The sequence below is a fragment of the Aedes albopictus genome, chromosome 1 (assembly GCF_035046485.1).
Source record: "Aedes albopictus strain Foshan chromosome 1, AalbF5, whole genome shotgun sequence".
Lineage (NCBI taxonomy): Eukaryota > Metazoa > Arthropoda > Insecta > Diptera > Culicidae > Aedes > Aedes albopictus.
Window position 1 is genome coordinate 62,203,108 of NC_085136.1, and position 17,128 is coordinate 62,220,235.

General features: G+C 42.4%; 1 protein-coding gene across 2 annotated transcripts in view; it reads left to right on the plus strand.

The window, feature by feature from the left end:
• LOC109401891 (ankyrin repeat and LEM domain-containing protein 2 homolog) overlaps positions 1 to 13,771 on the plus strand; it is a 35,725-nt gene extending 21,954 nt beyond the window's left edge. For both annotated transcript variants that reach the window (XM_029855784.2, XM_019674499.3), the window contains one exon: positions 12,909 to 13,771. In XM_029855784.2, coding sequence (XP_029711644.2) covers positions 12,909 to 13,242 — 334 coding nt within the window. In that variant the 3' untranslated portion in view covers positions 13,243 to 13,771. The remainder of the gene's footprint in view (positions 1 to 12,908) is intronic.
• The last annotated feature ends 3,357 nt before the right edge of the window (positions 13,772 to 17,128 follow it).

A 17,128-nucleotide genomic window follows, 5' to 3' on the forward strand; every position in this document is an offset into this window, starting at 1 on the left:
GGAGTGCTCCATCTGAAAGAATAATCACCACGAACTGGTCCATGCCGACGAATCAATAAGGAACTCGAGGTTCAGCCGTACGGAAGCGCCTAGCGGCGATGAGAATGTCGGCAACGTCAACGCCAAGAACATGAATACGCTGCGACGAGTTGGAAAGGTGAGGACATCCAGACGTTATCGAACATCGCACTGCCCGTGGTGAAATTCGATATTGCTAAGGTGAAACAACTGTACCCAATGCTGGATGAAGACAAACTGAGTGCGATTTAAGATGCATGTTCCTAGTATGCTTGCTTATTGGTTCGAATAACGCAGGTCTGATTGTGCCTTTGAAGACGGTGCAATACTCGCTCGATGGTTTACAACTGACTCGATGTCTCCTGGGGTGAACAATCCATGGCGTAGTTGACCCAGCCGGCGTCACGCGCTCCTGTGATCCGCTGACGATGATATCAAACTTATGGACCTGGAGGAGCAAATGTATATGGTGGACAACTTCGGAATATCTGGTCAGTCGATGAAAATAGCCGATGGAGATCAGCGGACAGATCCCGCCCAAGTAACCACGCTGTTGAAGCTGTACGTATTGCATAAATAACGTACATATATTGATATGCATTACTCTATATAAACCAATAAAGTTGAATTAAAGTGGGAAGTGGCGCCACTATTGTTGAGTTACGATTATACCAGTATAATCGTAAGTCAGCAATAGTGGCGCCACTTGCCACTTTATTTCAACTTTAATGGTTAATGTAGAGCAAGGTTTGTCTACCCGATCAGAAAGGCATAACTAAATTATAACCGATTAAGTTATTTATTTCAAAGATTTTTCATAACAGAATGAGTTATAAAATTCGCCGGTTAGGTGTTAAAATAACAAAAATTATAACTGAAATTGCTCTAGTCATAACATAATTATAACAGGTCTTGATACAATTATAACAAGCTTATAACAAAATGAGATATAAAAAATCAATCAAATTATATCACATGTTGTTATAAAGCAGTTATAAATATATTGGGTAAAAATTAAGTAGTGTAAAAATTAACTCATTTTTGGGTAATCAATTTTTAGAGTGAAATTTTATTTTTAGTAAAAAGTTACTGGCATCAAAAAACTTCTCCACATAGTATACATAAAACCCAGGGATTCGAACCTACGACGGCTAGAACCTAGAACAGGAGCTCATCGTTTTTACCAGTGAGGCCATCACAGCACTTGAAGTGAGGGGCAATATATGCTGAAATGGTTCTTCATATTGGTAGCTCCTCTATAAATTGACTCGCTGATCCAACATACCGTATGACGTCATCTTACCCAGTTATGACGTCACCATGTACGTTACTACAGCCCATTTAGTCCCTCAGCTTCAATGTCGTGTGCGCTCGTTGTGCACTAGAGCCAGCGTTCACTACTTCGGAGCTGGAGCCCACATCGCTGTACCTACGCGAATGGACGTCACACGAAACTGTTTTTAATACAGTTGATAGCAATTATATCTTCGAGTTATTAACTAAGTTGAACAGATAGCTAATGACTTTCAAATAGTGAAAAGTGTGTAACTAAGCACTAGTTGCGCCAGCGTTTATTTAAATGTTTAAAGCGTTTTTTGGCATGTTTTATTTCATTATTATTAATTAATGATATTCCTTCTGCATAGTTGTTCAGTAGTATTATGGCGCTTAAGTGGTGAATGTTTCAGTAGGAATATCCACCGCAAATTCTTGCAGGAATATTCCCTTGGAGGAATTGTCGATAAAATTTGTAAAGAAACCTTTTGATAAATACTTGAAGTAATTTGTTTTCGAACACAGCGCGTTCAGGAAATCCAAAGGGATATCAAAACACTTCGTTTCGCTGTTGAACTGAATATTTTATTAACTTTAACAAAACAACTTCACTTCATTTGCTAGTACATAACTATTTCGATCGGCAGATATGCATACACAGATTATCTATGCGAAAAAAAGCTGTAGTTAATTGTAGTGATATTCACAACAGAGACGGAGTGACCACATACTAAGAAATTTCGAAGAAATTGGAATTGGATTGAAAAGTTTAACTTTAAAACTAGAACTTAATTAATTACTGAGATCCTTCAGAATTTCTGATGGATTTTCCCTGATGGAGAATCCTTTGAGGATTTTTTGATGCATGGGCTGAAGTAATTTGCTAAGAATGTCTTAAAGAATCTCCCTTTTGGATTCTCTGAAGAAATTCTCAAGAGACGAAATGTATGTTGGATTTTAAACTTAAGTTAAACCTTGCGGGAAATCCCTATCACGAATGATCTGTATACTGTACAATTGAATTCATAGTAATAGTTTAAGTTGAGAGCTCCGACAGATCAAAGGCGACGTGAGCTGGTCGGTGAAATATAACTGGTGAATTGGAATGTGTGTTTGTGTACTATGATCGGAGATGATGGTTCATGGGAGTGGTTTACTTGGGATCTCATCATGTATATGAACTAATCTTCCAACAAATCCTTGGGGTAAAGTTCTTTGAAGAATTCAAAAAGGAGGTCATGGAAAAAGTCATGGAGGAATTGTTGAAGAATTCCTTAGAGTATTACCCGGAAGAATACGTGGAGGAATTTCTTATGGTTTTTTTTGCAGAAATTCCTGGAGGAAACCTTTGAGAATTTTTGGAAAAAATCTCTAGAGGATTTCCTTGGAGGAATTACCGTAGGAATATTTAGAGTAATTTTTTGTAGGAATCATCGGAAGCCTTTCTTAAGAAATCCTTGGAGAAGCTGAAGAATTCTCTAACCACAATTTCTAGAGGAACTCTAGGGGAAATCTATTTAAGAACTTTTGGAGAAATATTTGAATATTTGACTGGACAATCGTCAGTAAGAATTCACGTAGCAATCGTTGAGAAAACTCTAGGAGAAATCTCTGGAATAACTTCTAGTGAGCTTCCTAGAAGACCTACAAGAGAAATACTTTTAATATCTCTAGAAATATTCCCTGATAGTTCTCCGTAGCCATCCATAATAAACATTCAACCTGTAAGACATGTACAAAATCCTGTAAACAAATGTAAACGCCGCAGTTCAATTACATGTAACATTTTCCACTTGAGAGCCAAGGACTTCTCGACAACTTCGCTGATGAGGACAGCAGAATAAAGAGATTTTACATATCAAATAGCTCGTAGTAGTGAAATTGTGCATACAATTTTACACCATTCGAGAATTTCAAGAATCATGGACAACTATGCTGAACATACGAACTGTGCAGGCGATCTGGATCATGATTAGAAACGTTTAAAATTACCCAATATAATCACGTAATGTTGGAGTTGCTTACCTCATTTTCCACCTTCCAAAGTCACAAGCTTTCTGTACAAATTTGATAAAGACATGAGCTTTTTTGGTAGTTCATATAATTTATTTTATTTATTTATTTATTTGTAAGTTAATTCATCTGACAATAGTTATTGGGAACGTTCAAAAATTACGTGATTTGGGGGAGGGGGGGGGGGGGGGGTCTAGAAAAGTGTGACAATACGTGTATTGGGTATAGGAAAAATGCGTGACAGAGGGGGGAGGGGGGGGGTCTAGAAATCCCGAAAAACGATGGACGTAATATTTGAATCTTCCCATTAGTCTTAATGAATCTTATATACTATTTCTAAAACTATTTACACTCATTCCGAAGTCAAAATTAGGATACGCTTCTTTAAAAATACTCATCATTGAGCGAATGGTCTCATTAAAATCATAGTTATAAAAAGGACGAGGAAGGCGAAAGAGGTCGTTTGAGCGAAGCGTATAAGCGGGCACATTTATATCCAACGACGCCAGCAGAAAGGGAGCATCTATTTTACCGGCCAGGATTTTAAAGACAAACACTGCCTTAGCAGCTTTCCTACGATGTTCCAATGTCTCGATGTTTATCAGCCGGCATCTCGCTTCATACGGTGGCAGATTGTAGGGATCATTCCAGGGAAGACTGCGTAGAGCAAATCTTACAAACTTCCGTTGAACAGCTTCCAAGCGGTCGATAATTGTGGCATGATACGGGTCCCACACAACCGAAGAGGTTTCCAGTATGGGTCGAACTAGTGAAACGTACAAAGCCTTCAGTGTATACGGGTCACGGAACTCTTTTGTGATCTTGGACACAAATCCTAGCTGGCGACGAGCTTTTCCAAGTATTTCCTCATAGTGCATTTTGAACGTAATTTCGCTATCTAGTGTAACTCCGAGGTCACGTACAGATTCCACGCGCAGGAGTGGTTCGTCATCAATGACATATTCATGCAAAATTGGTCTTTTTTTTCGTTGAAAACTTATGACGGAGCACTTAGGCACACTAAGCGTCATGTTGTTCGCCCGGCACCAGACGACAAGCCGGTCAATCAGGCTTTGTAAACGCATGCAGTCGCACATATCCTCAATCATCATGAATATTTTCATATCGTCAGCGTATAAAATGCAGAACCCTTCGCCGATTTCAAGGACAACGTCATTGAAAAAGAGCGAGAACAGAAGAGGATCCAAGTTGCTTCCTTGAGGGACACCAGAGCTGTTCGTGAACCAATCAGAGACAGACGAGCCAATTTTCACCGCAAGTTTTCTATTGCATAGGTACGATCTTAGCCAATCAACGAGCTGAGCAGTAACCCCGAGCTTTTCCAGTTTAGCCAGAAGAATCGAATGGCTGACGCGGTCGAAGGCAGCTTTCAAATCGGTGTACACAGCATCCAGCTGCTTACCACGCGCAATAGTGCGTACACATAGCGACGAAAATTCAACCAAGTTAGTCGTTACGCTCCGCCCAGGATAAAACCCATGTTCCTTTGGACTGATGTAGCTTTTTGCGCACGACAACAGGTAGGTAGAAACTACAATTTCAAACAACTTCGAGCACGCGCACAAAGACGTTATCCCTCTATAATTTCTGATGTCATTTTTCGAGTCCTTTTTATGAACTGGAAACATGAATGAGGCCTTCCATAGAGTAGGAAAGCGACATTGTTGCATTGACAAATTGTACAAGTGGATTAAGGGAGCTATCAGACACTGGAAGCATTTTTTAAGGACACAGGCAGGGATTCCGTCAGGTCCAGCTTTGTATGACATTTTTAGCTTGGACAGCGCTTTCGTTAAAACTTCAGCAGTAACCGTAAAAGTGCCGGCATCGATAACATCAGCAGGAACGTACGAAAGTGCGTCACGAATATTACGATCATTTTGCGGTTCGATGAAGACTGATTCAAAGAATTGTGCGAACAATGTAGATTTTTCTTGTGCTGTGTTCGCTTTGTGGTGATCTAGGTGCATAGCGGAAGGCAGCCCCGAATCCTTTCTTTTCGAGTTCACGAAACTCCAAAACTGCTTAGGGTTGCGCTTCAGGTCACGTTCAGTTTTTCTCGCGTAACGCCGATAAAGTCGGTTGTTCAACTGCTTATAACGCTGGCTGTAGTACTTATAAGATGCTTTACTCCACGATGTTCTGTTTCTACGGTGCGTTCGACGTGCGGCGTTTCTTTCTCGTTTAAAACTTCGAAGCTCCCGACTCGACCACGGTGGTTTTACAGGATGGCGCTGTAGTGGCACACATTCCGTGAAAACATGACGAAGGGTCTGCGTGAACTTGTTTACGCAATCATCAACATCAGGGGAACGGCAAACCACGGACCAGTCAATTTCCATCAGCCGGTGGCTCAATACATCATAGTTGGCTCTTTTGAAATTAAATGCTGAAAGATCGTAAGTGTCGTCCACATCAAAGGTATTAGTGCAGTCGTGCACCGTCAGGACATGAGGAGGATGAGCTGGATCAACAGCAATCAGTGGATTAACAGCTTCATCAAGATCGCATTCTCCAACAAACGACTCACTAACGAGGACAAGATCGAGAGTATTACCAGCGTGATTCTTTGCATTGTTAACAATTGTTAAAGGATATCAACAATTGTGTATTTTTTAAGCACAATGGCGCCATACAGCGGTTAATTTTCGCACTAAACATTACCGAAAGATATTGATTAGTTACTCATTGCATTTTAAAAATTATTACTGAGTTTGTTATAATGTTGATGTAATGATGATCAAATCACATATTCATTTATTGTAACTGACTTTGTTAGAACCTTGAAATAATACAAACTAGTTTTCGTACCGATTCCAACAAATATATCTAAATATAACAAACCTTGATATAAATATCAACCGTTGATACAATTATGTTATGTTTTTGTTATGCCTTTCTGATCGGGTATGCGCTTTATATATGCAATACCATACGTATAGCTTCAACAGCATGGTTACTTGGGCGGATACCAGTCCTCAAGCCCTTCATCGCCTCCAAACCATCGAGAACAAGATGGACTCGAATCTTGATTTCGCTGATCGGTACTGCAGAAAGATACAGGACTACGTCGACAAAGGGTACGCTAGACAACTGGAGCCTGAATTGCTAGCTGAAACACCGAACTCCTGGTATCTGCCATGCCGCATTTCAGCGTGGCTACTAATGAGAAGTTCCGCTTGCTGATGGACGCCAAGGTAAAGTCGCACGGCTTTTCCCGGAACGATCTGCAGCTGAAAAGGGTCCGAACTTTGTTCCTCCGTTGATCGCGGTCTGATACGAGCCCGAATGAAGAAGGTTGCCTTCGTTGCGGACATACGGAAAATGTTCCATCAAGACCTCACGGGTTTCTAACGAGGAAACCGATTGACTTGATTTTTCTCGACATAAAAAAGCGTACGACTCCGTGTACCAGGACAAGGTCTTCCGCTCGAATTTCTAACGTTACCTTTACCTTTCAAATAGGACTTTCACCGTTCCTGTGATTGATAAGACCTCCAACGCCCCAACATTCCTTTGAGCGTGCCCTTGTAACGATCAGTGTGGAGCCGGATTCTCTATGACGTCCCCACTTCTAGTGTACTGATGATAGAGTACCGTCATGCTGAGCCTAAACACGAACGGTCAGGAAGACATCCACATTCACAACTGACACCCTACATACTGAACCCATCAACACGTGGGTCGGATCTTACGGCTTTACTTTCTATCCAAGAAAAGGCATGATCAGATATTTTTGCATCAGAAATATGGAGAAATAAGGCTTTTACTTTTCGTTGTTTAAGATAACTTTCATCAGCTTCCCATGAGTGGTTGAATGGGTTTAAAATGTTCAGTTCGCGTGATTGGGCTTATTTATGACTTGCTGGAGGTTTCCCTCCAGATGATCCTTTTGGGATTTCCCCAGGAATTTCTTCCGAAACATCTCTAGGAGTTCGTTTCGTGATACCTCCAGATCTGACATTTTTTCCTAGGGTTTCTTTCAGCATTCCCCCCGTGGTGTCTCCAGAAATTCATTCCAGGGTTCCTGTAGGGGTTCCTTCTGTGATTCCTCGAGGAACTCCAACTGAGATTCTTCTTGGGGTTCCTTCAGAAGTTCCCTCTGGGATTACTGCTGTGACTTTAAGTGATTCCTTTCGGAATTTCTGCAGGAGTTTGTGTCCATCTCAATCCATCTCTTCCAGGATTCCTTTCCGGATTATCCTAACGGTTTGTTTTGGAATGTCTTCAAATGTTTGTGTTTTTGGGATTTCAGGAAAGAACTAATGGAAAATGGAACCTATTGGAGGAAACCTGAAAAAAAAATACTCCTGGGAGAATTCCATACATAGCCGATGATGGAGGAACACCTGAAGAAATTGTTGGAGGAATTTCCCATGTCACTCCGGCAGAGATGGCATGCTCCTCAGTGCGAAACGTGAGAAGAAAAAACATACACTCTACACACGACTTTCAACGAGAGCGAGGGTGAACTACGCAACTTTTTTCACACACAAACCAGCCGCTCACTCTCTGGCATCCATCAGCGGCACACTCAAAATGAGTGCTCATACAAATGATAGAACAAGCATGTTTTTCAGTTTCTGCGTGCACATTTTGTGCGCACAGAAAATGTGCACACAAAAATTCGTTGAGTGCGCACTCAGTCGTGCTTCCAGTGCAATACTGTGTGTACCACAGGGAGTATGAAAGTACTATTACGCCGTCTAGTAGCAAATGCATCTGCTTGTCTAAGATATTGCTAATTTAGAGAAAACTTTCCGTTTTACGGTAGATTGAAAAGCTACCGCAGCTGTCAGACTGATGATTTTCACCAAGGTATCATCAATCAGTCCAAGGATACCTTGGATCAAGCCTTGGATACGACGCCGATGATCATTGTTTGTTGTTTTGTTGTTGCTTTCCAGAACATTTCACTTTGCAAGCATGCTTTGATTTGGCCAAACTTTTCAATGATAGGATGATTTTCATAGCTGCGGTAGTACTTTGACAGCTGCGGTAGAACTCGGCGGCTACCGCAGAGTGGAAAGTTTTCTAAAAATCCGCAATATCACATAAATCACAGACAAATAGATATGTGACACTAACGAAATTTCAATCTCATATATCTCATGATCCTGATTACTTAGAGAGTTGGTGTCTTCGGCAAAGTTGTTTGGCTGGTCAAGGACTAACCGATAATAAAACTTAAGATTCAAAATTCCACCGCTAGGCGGTGCTAGTGAGTTAACAAATTTTGTTTTTCATAAATATCAGGAAAATTTGCAAAAAAACTGCAACTAGCGCCGCCTAGCTGCAGAAACTTGAACCAAACGGTAATTATTCTGAAAGCCCATGATCTACTAAACAATATTGCCGAAGACACCATCTTTCTACAAAATCAGGATGCTGAGATATGCGAAATTTAAAATTTGTTTGCTCTCTAGCGCCGCCTAGCGGTAGAATTTTGAATCTCAAGCCTTATTATCGGTTAGTCCTTGACTAGCCAAACAACTTTGCCGAAGACACCAACTCTCTAAGTAATCAGGATCATGAGATATATGAGATTGAAATTTCGTTAGTGTCACATATCTATTTGTCTGTGATTTATGTGATAATATCATAGACAAGCAGATGCAACACTGACAAAATTTCTGTCCAATATATCTCAGGATCCTGATTACTTAGAGAGTTGGTTTCTTCGGCAAAGTAGTTCAGCTGGTCATGGGCTTTCACAATATGGGCCGTATGATTCGTGATTTCACCGCTAGGCGGCGCAAGAGAGCGTACAAATTTTACATTTCACATATCTCAGTACTCTGATTCTTTAGAATGATGGTGTCTTCGGCAAAATTGTTTGGTATATCAAGGGCTTTCAGAATAATTACCGTTTGGGTCAAGTTTCTGCAGCTAGGCGGCGCTAGTTGCAATTTTTTGCAAATTTTCCTGATATATATGAAAAACAAAATTTGCTAACTCACTAGCACCGCCTAGCGGTGGAATTTTGAATCTTAAGTTTTATTATCGGTTAGTCCTTGACCAGCCAAACAACTTTGCCGAAGACACCAACTCTCTAAGTAATCAGGATCATGAGATATATGAGATTGAAATTTCGTTGCAATTTTTTGCAAATTTTCCTGATATATTTGAAAAACAAAGTTTGTTAGCTCACTAGCACAGCCTTTTGGTGGAATTTGGAACCAAAATATCCATCAACTGTAAGTACTTGACCAGCTTAAGACGTATGCTTGTTTCTGATATCACAGGATTTGATACCCCTGGTTTTGGGCTCACTGGCATGCTTCCGGTTCACCAAATGCTCAAACAACACTGACCCCTTTGAACACACTGCGTGTGCACTGAGTTCTGTTTTTTCTGCGTGTGCGCAGAAATTGCGCACTGGGATTATGATCTGCGGGCTCTCATTGCTCTCACGCAGCACTCTAATCACCCGCACAAAAACTCTGCGTGAGAGAAATTATGTACATTTTATTGTGCGTTTTTTCTCTTTCTCTTTTGAAAGAAAAATGAAAGTGAGAAGTTCAGTGAAAGATGAGTGTAAATGGGCACAGTTTCTGCGTGACATGCCATCCCTGCACTCCGGTACCCAAGTAACCAGTAAGCATTTTAAATAGCATTCCATCGGCATTATAGTACCTTTACGACAAGGCGTTTAAGGCTAATTAGCCGTATATGCGCCTATAGTTCTACCTCACAGCAGGTTTTGGCAAAATAACGGGCTGTCTTAGTGCTATCCCTTCAGGAACGTCGTGACGAAATGTCAAAGAAGCGTAACGCCTCGTCGAGCAAAAAAAAAAAACAAAAATAGATTGACGTCTGCTTCTCGTTCTCTCAAGCCTGCTTCCCCGCTTCATCGTCCTTCCATGTTCCAGCCGGTGCTAGGTGGTACTTTTTTGCTGATTTTTGTAGTGATGTAGGTTTGAACTTACGATCCGGAGATTGATGAATCATATCTGCTTCTGATTCTGTTGCTCTTGATCCACGATGCTAAAGCTGTTCCGGTGGCGTGCGTTGATTTAATCGCCAATATAAAGAATGATTCGATAACAGCTTCAGATTCAACATCCAAAGCTTGTTTTCTTTGAGATATTTCATTGTGGTAGAGCATTCCAATCCAATCCAGCTGCAGTAATGTTTTCTTTGGTGCTTTTGGGTGAGTAAGGGAAAATGAAGAAACAAATAAGATGCACAAACTTGCAAACAGAAGCATAGGATCTGGAAGAGAGAGACAGTATGTATTACCAAATGCGTAACATATCTCCCAACCTTTTTGCTCTGAGCATTTAAAGAGCAGATGAAAAGCATTCTGATTGCTCCCAAGTGAAAACACTTCAAGCAGTTGAAATGCTAATTAACAGCCAAAAGCTTTTGAGCAGCACAGCTTATGCTAACTCAAGGCAGTTATGCATTCGAACTGCTTATGTAGGGCAGCAAGCAGTTTAAATGCATAATACGGGCTGATATACGGCTTATTCAAATGCTTAGTGGTTACCTGGGATAGTTTCTTGAAGAATACCACAAAAACTGAAGAAATTCCGTAATAAACTCCCAAAGGTTTTTCATCCCAGGAACATCTTCGAGAATTACAGAGTGGAATTCCGGAGGACTTCTAGAAGAATTTGTAGAAAACAGGAGGAATCCAGAGAAGAGTTCCTAGAGGTATCCTGGATAAACTTCCTGAGAAAAATCCGGAAGAAGTTTTTGAAGAAAACCTTGAAGGGGTTCCCGAAACAATCCCGTTCCTGGAGGATTTCCGGAAAGAAGTTCTTGGAGGAATCCTGGAAGGAGTTTCCGGAGGAATTCCGAAGGAGTCTCAGAAGGAATTCGTGGAAGAATCCCGGAAGAAGGTCTTGGAAAAATGCCAGGAAAAGTGTTTGGATGATATCCGGAAGGAACTTGCAGAGGAATTCCCAAAGGAGAATCCCAGAAGGAGCTTATAAATAAATGCCGGAATCCTGTAAAAATCTTTGAAGAAGCTGCCGGAGGAATTCTGGAAAAAGTTCCCGTAGGAATCCCGAAAGGAGTTCTCGCATGAATTCCGGAAAAAGTCTCTGGCGGAGTCCCGGAAGGAGTTCCGTAGGAATCCCTAAAGAAATTATCGGAAGAAGTTCTTGAAAAAATTTCCGGAAATAGTTCTTGAAGGAATACCGGAAGAGGCTTTTGAAGAATTCTCGGAAGGGTTTCCCAGAAGAATCTCTTCTTCTTCTTCTTAATGGCTCTACGTCCCCACTGGGACTTGGCCTGCCTCGCTTCAACTTAGTGTTCTTTGAGCACTTCCACAATTATTAGTAGAAGGGCATTCTTTGCCTGCCATTGCATGAATTTGTATATTATGAGGCAAGCACAATGATACACGATGCCCAGTGAGTCGAGAAAATTGTCCCGACCAGAACGGGAATCGAACCCGCCGTCTCCGGATTTGCGATTCGTAGCCTTAACCATTATGCTAACTGGAGACCCAGAAGAATCTCAGTATTCCTAAATAATTTCCTAAAGAAATCCCAGGAAGAATATCTGGAGGAATCTCGTAAAGAATTCCTTGAGGGAACCTAATGGAATTCCGGAAAGAATTCCTACTGGAATTTTGGAAGTAGCTCCTGAAGGAATCCCCGATTGATTTACTAAAGCAATCCATGAAATAACTTTTGGAGAAATCGCCGAAGAAAATCCTTATGGAATTCCTGAAAGGATCCCAGAAGGAACTTCTGGTGTAATCTCAGAAGAAGATCCATGAGAAATTTCAGTAAGAATAATGGAACGAATTCATAAGTGAACATCTGGGAGGATACTAGGAGGACCTTCTGAAGGATTGCCAGAAAGAATTCTTTAACCCTCCTAAGATGTTAGGTTTTTCGCACCACGATAATGTAGTGCACGTTCAGCGTGCCTGTCTGGGTCATATTGATCCCAACAACCTACTAGGGTTAAGAAATCCAGGAGGAAATCCCGATAGGGCTGAGTAAATCCTCAGATTGTTTAGGAATCTGAGAAGAAATTTCTGGAAGAGTTCCAAAGGGAACTTCTGAATGATCTTAAATAATCCTACAGAAGTATTTCATAAGAAACTCCCTGGAAATGCCAGAAGAAACTCCTGGGAGTCCTGGAAAAAAGTTTGTGGAGAAAGCGCGGAAGAAAGTCCTAGGGGATGAAATTTCTGTAGAATTTCAGATAGAGCTTACTTACTTCAATTTTTTTTTCGACTTCTTTTATTTGTTTGTTAAGGATGTGCCACCATTAGCCTTTGGAATCACCTCTGATGCGATGTCTTGCTGGGTTTTAATCTAATGCTTACTTGCAGATTTCGTTTCTGCCCCTGCTTAGAGAGTGTGTCCGACCCACCTGCACTGGCGCAGTCTTGTGTCTCGCACCTTTGACAGCTGCATAAAACCTCCGCATATCGTTCCGATCCATGTTTTGTTGCACTGCAGCTAAACAATTAAACATTTGTAGGAGTACTCTTCCACACATTTTAAATCCTTGAATGACTTTCCCGTTTAAATCTATCGTCGTCGTTCAATCGCTACCAGTTAAAAATTCGGAACCGTTGAACTTCAAATAACGCAACCATTCATCCTTTGCAGACTATCCTCAAACACGCAGAAATCTCGCTGGCGGGCAGCCACCAGCGGAGGCATCTCGGTGTCAGATCTCAGCATCAGTAGCACCAACAACAACATCCCTAGCAGCACCCTCATCAGTGGTGGCGCTGGCGGCATTGACGGTAACGTCAGCCCTCCAGCTAGTCCCGTAGGTTCCATCTCCAGGGTGATGGGAAGTATGGGAAGCAACGTTGGCGACAACGGCATCACATCCACAGCCTCATCCTTCGATGGCCGGTTAAGCTTGATGAACGTCTCGGACTACGCCACCGGTGGCAGGCTCCATCAGCGAGTGGCTCCTGCGACGTCGTCGTAGTCGCCGTGGCCGTCTTGGACGCTTTGGAGGTTAGTTTTTCTTCGTTTTTCATTAGTTCCTTCTTCCTTTTTGGTTCAGAAGGACCTTTGTTTTATCCGTGCGAGTTAGGAATCGAGGTTTGTTCTTGATTCGTCGTTGAAGTGATTTTATTCCGTTTTACAATTAGGTTATTCAGGAGGTTCAGAATTTTATGTTTTAGAAATCACTTAGCACATTTTTAGTATGTAGGTACAGAGGAAAACCAGCCTGCCAAACAATCAGACAAATCGCGACGTTCAGAGAACTGAACCAGTCAGCAACACTTAACATAATTCCTCGTCACCGCTCTCGAACAGCGCAATCCAGTCAAGTGTCAAGAACCAGTGTCCATTGTGAGACTAAGATACCTAAGCCTTCTATTTCCGTTTCTACTCCTAAACTTAAACCTGAATTTTACACTAACTAAGTAAGCGAACTAAGCGATTAATGAATGAAACGCTATTATATGGGACATTTATCTAAAGAAATGCAAAACATTAGTCAATCTGTATCCGCTTCTCCCGTGCTTGGTTTAATCGCCTAAAACTATTCGAAAACTGCCCATGTTCTGTCATCGTCGTCATGCTCTTCATTCGAAATTTATATGAGATGCAAATTAGGGTATCCCCTTCAAACAACACCTCACACTTCAAGGAATCTGAAGGTAGAAGCTGGAGTAATTAAGTCCAATGAATAAATTGGCACGGTTGACAAGCGCTCCCCTCCCAGTCGGTGCTCACTCACAGGTGCTAAATACAGAAGGCATTTAGTTCTTTCTCTGCGCCTATCAACTGCCTCTCTTCCCTCCCGTCGTCGCATTGTGGCATTGTCATGCGAAACTTTTTATGTGACAGGGCTTCTGACATGATGCCTGTTGAATAATTTATGATCCCATTCATTGGGTGACAAGGATTCTTTCCGCATTCCCTTTCGTGGTGCCTGCTTAATTGAGGTCCGTGTGTGTGTGTCTCTGCAGATGGTGCTGCTGTACTCTGTCCAGTGGAATTGTTAATAAGTTTTCTCGAGTGGTTGTTGTCAAATTATGTATAATTCTTGAAACTTTGTGTATTCTGTTTTGTATTGGTTTTGGTTTGAACTATTTCAACACCATTTTGTCGGTTTTCCAGGGATTAGGGTTCCCCCTTTCTAAGTTCCATCCATAAATTACATACGTAGACCTCTGAAGAACCTTCAAAACTGTGATATAGAGGACCTTAGGCCAACAATCTACTGTTTCCGAAATCCAAAAACCATTATAGAAATCAAAAATGAAAGATTTCGAACTGATTCAACGGCAACGACTTTTAGCGCGAAACAACAGACAACAATTGGATAACAATTGGTCCAGCAGGGTACACTGGCACAACTAGCCATTGAGGCATGCCGCATGCCGTATAAAGCTTGAGATCCTAGGACTGAGCGAGGTCCGTTGGCCGAACTTTGGAGAACACACATTGGTTTCGTTTGTTGCTCAGCGCTCACGCCCGCACTGCGTTCTTGAAGTGGGAACCTATTAAGGACAAACGTCTTGAAATCCCGTTTCAACAGTGCATCGGTATTTCAGACGCACAAATCTCAAGAAGCAAGCTTCAAACAACAATGCATTTTATTATTCTGTTCTTGTTCACTTGTAATAAGCTTAAAATAAGAAGATCAGGTGCGCTGGTATTGTTTACGAAGAGATTTGTGCGCTCAAAATCGTAAGTAGGTGCCAGAGTCGGCCATTGTGGCGGCAATTTTGGAATTCTAACAAGGAGAGGATTATTGTGGCCAGATTCAGAACACGGGTTCGAGACCTTACCATGATCCAATGTTACGCGCCAACCGATGCTGCCGAATTGCAAGACAAAGAGAACTTTTACAGCCACCTGAATGCTGTCATGGACAAGATTCCGAAAGATGATAGGGTCGATTCAAATATGACGTCCATCATTTTTCCGGATTTTTAGACCCCCCCCCTACCCCCACTGTCACGCTTTTTTGTATACCTTATACATGGCGTGTCACACTTTCTCAGACCCCCCTCCCCCCTAAATGATGGACGTCATATTTGAACGACCCCATATCAAGACCCTCATGGGCGACTTCAACGCGAAGGTTGGTTCCGACAACTCGGACTATGAGCACGTCATGGGACGCCATTGTCTCGGAGAAATGAGCAAAAACGAAGAGCTGTTTGCAGAGTTTTGTGGCAGCAATGACCAGTGCACAAAGTGACATGGGTTTTCCGTGATGGCGTCACAGAAAATCAAATCGACCACATCTGCATCAGCCAAAAATGGAGACGGAGCCTTCTTTTTTTTTATCTAATCGTTTATTTGGTAGGCTCGCTTGTTTACTTTAAAACTCTACAGAGCCGAAAAACTTGAGATATAATATAATGTGAAATATAATATAAAATAGCTATATCGAGGCTTCAATAACGAGACTTTCTGGCGACCTTCATTCTCGGTCCAGAACCTGAACTGGAGCCTGAGGCTGAGGAAGCATACTGGGCCCGCCGTTGATTTGCTTGAGGATTCAGCATCGCATCATGGATCGCTCTAGCCACCTGTTCCAATTGTTCCAGGCTTTCTTTACGCTTCGCTTCCTTTTCAGCATCCGTTGCCGCCTTTCGGACGTTTTTCACTTGTTCCGCTTCCGATACTTCCGTGGGCACGTCTATGTATTCTTCGTCGTCTTCTTCCAGAACTTCAATTACTTCTTCCTCTTCAACTTCCGCAATTTTTGGGGTTTCCAATGTGCTTCCTTGTCCAGACACGACGTCAGCATATGAACAAGCTACCGAGTTGCCTTGTCCTTGATTTGCCCTTTGTTTTCGGTTTTGACGCTGAGGGCAAGACTCCCTCCGATGTCCAAGTTCTCCACACAGAAAACAAGTGTCCTTAAGACCTTCGTAAAAAATCCTTGCCTTCCTTTCTCCAACATCAATCGATGGCGGGATACTCCTTTGTACATCCATATATACTCCTCGTACACCAGTGTACATGTGACCGAGGCCTGATTCCGCTGGAAACTTCTCTCGCGTCACATGATTTATTTCACCGAACTTCCCGAGTGTCAACGACAGACTATCATCAGACAGCTCCGGTGGCAGGTCGAACACACGGACGTACTGCATATTAGCACCCGCGATTGACATCTTCACTGCCACCGACTTGCCGTTTGCATAAATAAACTGTCGTGGTTCCACGTTCTTTTACAACGATTCCGTCATGGCCTCCGAAGTCGTGAATTTGATGTACAAAGTACGATTTTGAGCTGTTTTGTACGCAGCTTCCATCAAGCTCAAATCCGTGTCCAATTGCTTCAGAAAATGAGCTGTTTCCTCCCATGACGGCGGTGGACTTCCCGCGGGGAAACGGTACTGCACGGTGTTGATAATTATCTCACTCATATCGAAACGCGTACAAAAAGCACCAGCGACAATTGACCGTAACCGACCGAGAACAAAGCGCGCTCGAGGTTCACAACACAGCAAAGGCTGAATACAAAGAGGACCGAGTGCACGTCCGTGTTTGACGACGGCTGCTGTAGAACTGCCGGAGCCTTCTTGATGTGCGGAGCAAACGTAGCGCCAACATTGCGTCCGACCATCATCTCCTTATCGGCGAGATCCGGCTGCGCATTGCGAGGATCCATCGCCGACACACGCCGACTGGAAGACACTGCGGTGAAAAGGTTCTTCGTCGAGCAGCTAGAGAACCGTGCTGCGGATATTCCGGAAGGTGGAAGCGAGAAAAGATCAATGGAGTGCCATTAAGAACGTCCTCATCGCTACCGACGAGAATACTTTGGCTGAGTTACGCACCCGGAGAAAGCAGTGGATCACAGGTGATACTTGGAGGAAGATAGAGGAGCGAAGGAA